This window comes from Cydia strobilella, chromosome 12, assembly GCF_947568885.1.
Source record: "Cydia strobilella chromosome 12, ilCydStro3.1, whole genome shotgun sequence".
Classification (NCBI taxonomy): domain Eukaryota; kingdom Metazoa; phylum Arthropoda; class Insecta; order Lepidoptera; family Tortricidae; genus Cydia; species Cydia strobilella.
Genome location: NC_086052.1, coordinates 6797060 through 6804831, shown reverse-complemented (window position 1 = coordinate 6804831; position 7772 = coordinate 6797060). Strand labels below are relative to the sequence as shown.

Genomic DNA, 7772 nt, shown 5'->3' with positions numbered 1-7772 from the left:
TTCATTACACTAGGAAATCGCTAACCTAATACGAATCTTTTTTTTTTCCTCTCTATTTTCCACAACGCTAGGAAGTATTTTGTATTTTTAGATTTTTTTAGGAACAAAATTAAATATAGGAAATTTTAAATATACGAGTATGACTCTTGGTCTTGGAATTCTCCACATATGAGTATGAAATATTTTCTCCTACCCCGCGCCGGCCATTGCGATTTTCTACTCAAGTATAGTTGCGTCAACATGTACACGGATTAGTGAACAGGCGTCGATCGGAGGAAACGTTATTACTCTGCGTAATTCCACATCTGCTGTAGGCTGAGATACAATGCCTAATAAACCTAATGTGATCGAGTATGAAGTACCTACTATCGAGTACATTGCTGGGCAAGGATAGATCATGTTGAGGCAAAGGGTTTCCACAACGATCGGTACAATGCTATAGCTGCAGCAGCCAAATTATAGCCAAATATTTTGACCAAATACCTAGTTGTTTTTCAAAATATGCTAAGTACATTCATTCAGTTTTTTAACGATATGGATGTACTAAAACAAGTGTACGATTTACTTTTTTTTTGATAAAATGACCCAATACACGTTTCATGTCGTGATAACTTTTTTGCTATCTAATTCTCTATTTACTCGTAATGTACGTATTTTTTCTAATTTTTATTTAACCAATTGCGCTTCCTTATTAATTAGCTCTCAGACTAGCATTCAGTGTGAGTAGTGTGAATCTAACTCGATTGGTTTCAACTTGATAACTAGGCTAACTAGATTGCCGAGTTAGCACTGAAATACTGCGAACTACTGCAGGTGCCGAAGTTAAGCTGGTATTTGACTGTGGATCGTGCGGATTTCGCAGAGAACTGTGGCATTCGCATACCGAGAGACCAATTCAAATTTCACAAAAAAAATGATACGATCATTTATACTTATTTCATATTATTTTACGTTATTTCATTTTTTTAAGTTTTTTAGGTTACATTTAAATCACTTGGCTGAGTGAACCAGTAGTTTTCAAAGGGCTGAGTTTCATACGCCAAGTTGTTTAACGTTGAGTGATTAACTATCGGCCTAGGCATCAAGCTGGCTAATTTAACCAGATGGCTGCGACACATAAACGGAAGAAAAAGAGAGAGACAAATTATGGACGGTACTTAAATTATGACCTTATATTGTCTCGTTCTTACAAGACAGTCATGTATGATCGTATGAATACTGCTTAATAAAATCAAAGACTATAAGTTTTATATTTTTTTAAGGATCTCATGCGTACACATGCAGCTTATATTGCACAATTATTATTTTTTACTGCACTATATTGAATGAATAAATATTGAATGGTACTGCTTATGAATGGCAGAATAAGTTGAGCCTTTAACTTTTAAAAAACAATTAAAGAGAAATTGTTTTTGATGTGAAGGTTCGATTTGAGTGATTCTAGATGCTTAAATAATGATTATTTTACCTTAATATTCCCTCTCATGTTTAGAGAAAAGCACTATAATTATATGCCTCGGCAAGTTGGAAGGAATAGCAATTCGTGGATTCGTCTTCTTTGTCGGACTCCGGTTCTCGTCGTCCGACAAAATCGATACTCATCCACGAATTGCCCTTTCCCGGCCTCTGCAATAATTTACTATTTAATGGCCCATTAGTAGGCAAGTGATCTGTTTTTTGCACTGAAAGTCTGAAGGAACTTTTCCTATTAAATCAAGAAAGCCCGCTTTGTCATAACTTTATTAATTTACAACTCTACTACGACTAGTAGAGCCCGGCGCCTATATTTAAGACCGGGGGATTTTTAATTAAAGAACAAAGTAGGTATAGCTGTAATATTGTTTTATTTTATTTATTATTTATCAATTCATTAAATTAATAAAAATGCGTAATTGTTTAACATAGCTGTTTTTAGGGTTCCGTACCCAAAGGGTAAAAATTGGACCCTATTACTAAGACTCCGCTGTCCGTCTGTCCATCTGTCCCTCTGTCCGTCTGTCTGTCTGTCTGTCTGTCACCAGGCTGTATCTCATGAACCGTGATAGCTAGACAGTTGAAATTTTCACAGATGATGTATTTCTGTTGCCGCTATAACAACAAATACTAAAAAGTACGGAACCCTCGGTGGGCGAGTCCAACTCGCACTTGGCCGGTTTTAATTTTTATTTTACTCAGTATAAATCAACACATCGAGAATTTAAAATACCTACTGATTAGCACGATCGATATTATAACAAAGTAATCATCCCTTTCCAGTTATAGTATGAGGTAAAACAATAAGAGGTATGATTTCTTTCGGATATAATCATGGTTAATGGTTTTGGTTACGTCAGTCAAAGGAATGGATATCAACGCAAAGTTTCAACAATATTTAATAACTGCACTGTAATTATTGTAGTAACTAATAAAGTTTGGATACAGTGTGGTATTTTGTGGAGCCAATAAATTGAAATAATTTCAATGTAAACATCATGCTAGACATAACATGACACTTCTTGTCATGGAACACAAGTCACTGCATTCGCCGTGCATCGTATGATATCGGAGTGATTCGTGAAGTGTCATGCTCGCTCTCTGCTTCTCAACTTGAGATTAATTAAACTCGCTCACTCTCTGAAGTAAAGGTTTGTTCACAAAGAAGCGGTCAATTATTATGATTTAATTTGTACTGAAATAGTAGTTTAATTAAGACACATAATTGGACCCATGTCGATATAGCATTTTTACTCGTACTGTCAAAAATACGTGGTTTAAATCTTTCGGGTTATTAACGCCCACGGTGTATACCATAACATAATGCTCCTGGCATAACATAATGCTATGTTTCACAGGTACAAAACAAAAGTTGTCAAGTGGTTTTTACGATATTATTATATCCAATCTCCTTGTATCGTATGAAGTATGGAATAAAAGAAACATGTCATTAAAATTTGCGCGTAGAATTTAACAAAATTGTCAGGGAAATTGTTACATTGTTTTACGTATTTCCCATGGTGTGTGAGAAATACATACAATAAAATAGAAAAATAAACGTTTTAGAAATGCTTTTATACTTGTATTAGGAGTATATCCAAAAATATACACAAAACATCCGAAACAACCTTGCTATCCAATATCTCCTAATGCATCGTTTTTCCGTCTAGACGAAAAGTTTTATCTTCAGCTCCAATATATTGCATACGGTATTTAATTGCAAAATCGATTATAATTCAGATGTAAGCGCGTCAATAATGGTGTCGAATTACAGGGTTTCAAGTTAAAATAAATGATAAATTTGAATCACGATTACGTAGGTACTTGTTTGGATCGCGTTTTTGATTATTGATTATTTTGCAGGTTCGTTTTACAAAGCTCTCATGGCGATTTTATCATGAGATCACGTACTTGATGCCGCTATCGTCACTCGTACATAATTCAATCAATAATTGAACATTCACACTCGTAATAGAAGATTATTGGACAAAAAAGAAAGCACAACTCAAACCACTTCCACCGAGGCAATTTAAGCCTGATATAAGTAAGTCGAGGCAATATGTTGAGAATAAACAAACATTTAATACATTAATTAATCCATATCCCGCTCCCGCATAGGGCTACACAGCCACGAACGCAAGTGTCGTTACCGGGATGCTGCTTAAAACATCTGGCACAGATGAAAAGGCCTATTATATTATATATAATTTATTTATTTATTTATTGATTAAAAAAATTACACAGCATTACAGTAGGACAGGTACGAGGGGCGGCTGATAAGTCCTAAGCCCAGGGTAGAAAAAAACGATATATAAAAAATAATTTATGTTTATTTTTCAATATAATCTCCCTCTAATTCAATGCATTTTTTACATTTTTTATACAATGCTTTTAGGCCGTTAAAAAATATTCTTTAGATTGGCCTTCAAAATGCTCCTGTACGGCCTCTTTCATCTCTTCATCACTGCCAAATCGCTTTCCCCGTAAATCTCTTTTTAAATTGCTGAACAGAAAATAATCGCTAGGGGCTAGGTCTGGACTGTAGGGTGGGTGGTCGATTTCATCGAAGCCAATTTCCTTCAGAGCCTGCCTCGCAACCCGGGCGGTGTGAACGGGTGCATTGTCTTGCAAAAACAAAATGCCTTTCCTTAATTTGCCTCTCCTTTTCTCAACTATCGCTTTTCGCATCTGTCTCAATAGATTGGCATAATAAAGTGCATTTATTGTAGCACCTTTGGCCAAATAATCTATTAAGAGAATGCCATCACAGTCCCAAAACACAGTGGCCATTAACTTAGAAGCCGATTTTTGCACTTTAAACTTCTTCGGTGGTCTTTCACCCTTTTCAATCCACTGCATGGATTCAGATTTACACTCCGGATCATACTGCCTGATCCATGTTTCATCAACAGTTACTATTCTTGAGCAAACTTCATCTATGCCATCTCCGCACAGATCTAAAAATGCCTTGGAAGTTTCAACACGACGTTCTTTATCGAACGCCGTCAGCATTTTTGGTACCCAGCGAGCGCTGACCTTAGTCATGTTCAAATGTTCATGTAAAATCTCTCCAACCCGTTCTTTACTAATGCCTACAGTATCAGCTATTTGCAAAACCTTAACTCTCCGGTCTTCTACTACCAATTTTCTGATTTTTCTTACATTTTCTTCAGTCACCACCGATATTGGCCTCCCTGAACGGGGATCGTCTTCAATCGACTCCCTACCCAGTTTAAATAAGCGACTCCACTTTTTGACCGTAGCATAAGAAGGTCCAGAGGCACCATAAATACTAGCCATTTCTTCAAAAATACATTGCGGTGATTTAGCACTTTTTGTAAGGAACTTAATTACAGCACGGTGCTCAATTTTCGTAATATTTGTTGATAATTCAGACATGGTGAACTTTGTCGTTGAATATCTCAAGAAAAATTCAAACAAATATGACATGATTTTGTTTTTAATAATTCGTTTTTAAATGGCCTTTCTAGTGGCCAGTACCATAAACGCATATACGACCTCGAAATACCATATTCTTAGAACTTATCAGCCGCCCCTCGTACTAATGCACTGCGAAATTTAGGACAGAAAGTAAGTGACCGAAGAGCTCGCGGCTGGTGACCGAAGAGCTGGCGGCTTTCTCGCACAACGTATCAGCATTGCGATACAGCGGGGAAATGCCACCAGCATCCTTGGTACAATGCCTCAAGGGCCTCTTTAGATTTAAGCTAGTTATTAATTTCGTTTACGTAGTACCACTGTATATATCTTGTATGTAAATGAATAAAGTTAATAGTGTAATAATAATACATTAATAAGGACTTTTTTCTAGTATTTCAATTAACGCACTGACCCGATTCTGCGTCGCAATACCGCACGTAAACGGCTGTGTCCCTGCGTGGCGAAAGAAAAAAAGCAAGATTATGCCACATATATTTAAACACTTGTTACAGCCCGCGACTTCGTCTGCGTGAAAAGAGGATGATGATTGATAAAAACTACCTTATGTCTCAAATTTCGTCACACGATCAAATTCAGTGTCTGAAAATTGGGACGTCCCGCAAAATCCATGAAACTGGTCACTAGTGACAATAGTCAACGTTGCCTTGCCCCATAACTCATTCGGTTAGATGCATAGGACAATTTTGCGGAATTTGTTGCCTATTTACGCAGCCATCTAGAAATCGAGGTTGAACGTGCTAACGCTAATGCAACGCAGCTCACTTCCGCTAAAATGTCGCATGAAAATCATTTGCGTTTCGGAACCCCATTTATTTAAACATTACTGCATAAAACACAACACAAATGTACAAATGGTGACTGGCGGATTTAATGCCAAATGGACTTTATATCAAGCATAGGGCCAAATAGAAATCAACCATAGCGATAAATAGAGGTTTAAGAATGAATTAAAAAAAAAAACTACACCTTTATTACTAGTAACCTTGGCAAGCCACAGTGAGGCGCGTCACCATGTATGTCAAAATAGTACGAAAATATGGTGTTTAACGTGCCTGGTTTGGTTGACCCTTGGTCGTTGTAGTCAGTGTAGAGTCGGCCGTTCTTAATCGTAGGATATACTTAGACGTTATGTTTTTATTTAAAATTCTTAAAAATTGGATATGGATTAATTATTGTCATAATCTCCTAATAAGATTGGTTACTTTTAGTTGTCCGCATCACCCCTTACGCCCTCGATCGCTGTTTCATAATATTAGTTTTTCTGTCAAGAACTATTCCAGGCATACCTTTTTCAGACGAGTTCCTAGTTACTATAATAAACATCTATCCGAAATAGATTGCTTTCAAAATTCGTTGGCTAGTCTAAAATATATACTATAGTTAAACGTAATTTGTTTAGTACCTACTCGTAAGTACAGATAGCAGTTCTTAATCTATCTGATATAGATATGCATTTGTTATAAAGTTACTTATTTCAGTTAACACAATTTTTAATTTATAAACCACCAGGTCTTTTTTGTTGTATTTTTCTTTTGTTGTGGTACATCTTTTGTATTGCATTTTCGATATGTTCGGTTTCAGAAAAAAAAGAAAAAAAAAATGCAGTCTTTTTCCGCTTGCTCTCGGTTTATACGAGAAACTGCTTGTGTAAATGAGTGCTCAAATAGCGTTCGAAAATTTAAAAGTTTAATGTAGGCCCAGTAAGTTAAGTGTTCTTTTCTCACTCTTACTGAGCGTAAGCGTGACCGAGATGAAAGTGTGGACTCTGTTTGAAAAAGTTCCTAGTAGATCCCATTGTCATCAAGTCTGTATATCTGATGACGGGATCCTGTGGAAATCGAGGGAACTCTTCAAAATAATGTTATAGGCACACTTATAATGATTTTGGTATTTTTATAGTAATTCGTGCATATGCTTTCGAAAGCATCATTTTGTATAGTCTGTTCTATTTTGTACAAAGTTATTCTCTCTTGCGGTTTTGGCATTCAATTTATTTTGTTGGCATAACATATTATTGCACTAGGGACAAGAATATCAATTTAATGCTCCCCTATGCTGTAACGAGATCCTTTACGAGCAAGCGTTTGAAAAAATATTTTTCTTAACAGCTAGTTTGCGGTAAAATGCTTTTTTAGGGTTCCGTACCCAAAGGGTAAAAACGGGACCCTATTACTAAGACTCCGCTGTCCGTCTGTCCGTCCGTCTGTCTGTCTGTCACCAGGCTGTATCTCATGAACCGTGATAGCTAGACAGTTAAAATTTTCACAGATGATGTATTTCTGTTGCCGCTATAACAACAAAATTTGTAGTAATACTAAAAAACAGAGTAATATAAATATTTAAATGGGGCTCCCATACAACAAACGTGATTTTTTTGCTGTTTTTTTCCGTAATGAATACGGAACCCTTCGTGCGCGAGTCCGACTCGCACTTGGCCGGTTTTTTAGGCAATGATGCGTTACGTCACTATTAAGCTTGTATGGAGTTTTGACATTTTGGTTTTGGAAACATTCATGTTTTTTCTGCTAAAGTATTCTTTTATTAATTTATTACTCGAGCTCTAGGGGGCTCGAGCAACGTGGCTCCTGACTCAAAGACCTTGACTGTTATCGCACATTAGACTTAAATGTCGGCTACATACTCGTAAGTATAATTATCATATTAGATTGTTTCAAATTTCTAACAGGCAGATTTAATAATTATGTAGATGTTATTAGATTTAAAATTTAATAACAGGAATGGTTTCCCAGACTATGTTTAGGTGTTTAGGATAGCTTCATTAATGCCTCATTCATTTCAGGAGCTCATAAAAACTAAATATTATCCTATGTATTTAA

The 7772-nt window shown here is 36.2% G+C and overlaps 1 protein-coding gene across 1 annotated transcript; it reads right to left on the bottom strand.

Moving 5' to 3' along the window:
- Positions 1-3864: 3864 nt before the first annotated feature.
- LOC134745855 (histone-lysine N-methyltransferase SETMAR-like) lies at positions 3865-4872 on the bottom strand. Its single transcript, XM_063679948.1, has one exon. It carries the CDS (start codon positions 4870-4872, stop codon positions 3865-3867), a length of 1008 nt encoding a protein of 335 aa, XP_063536018.1.
- Between the last annotated feature and the right edge of the window lie 2900 nt (positions 4873-7772).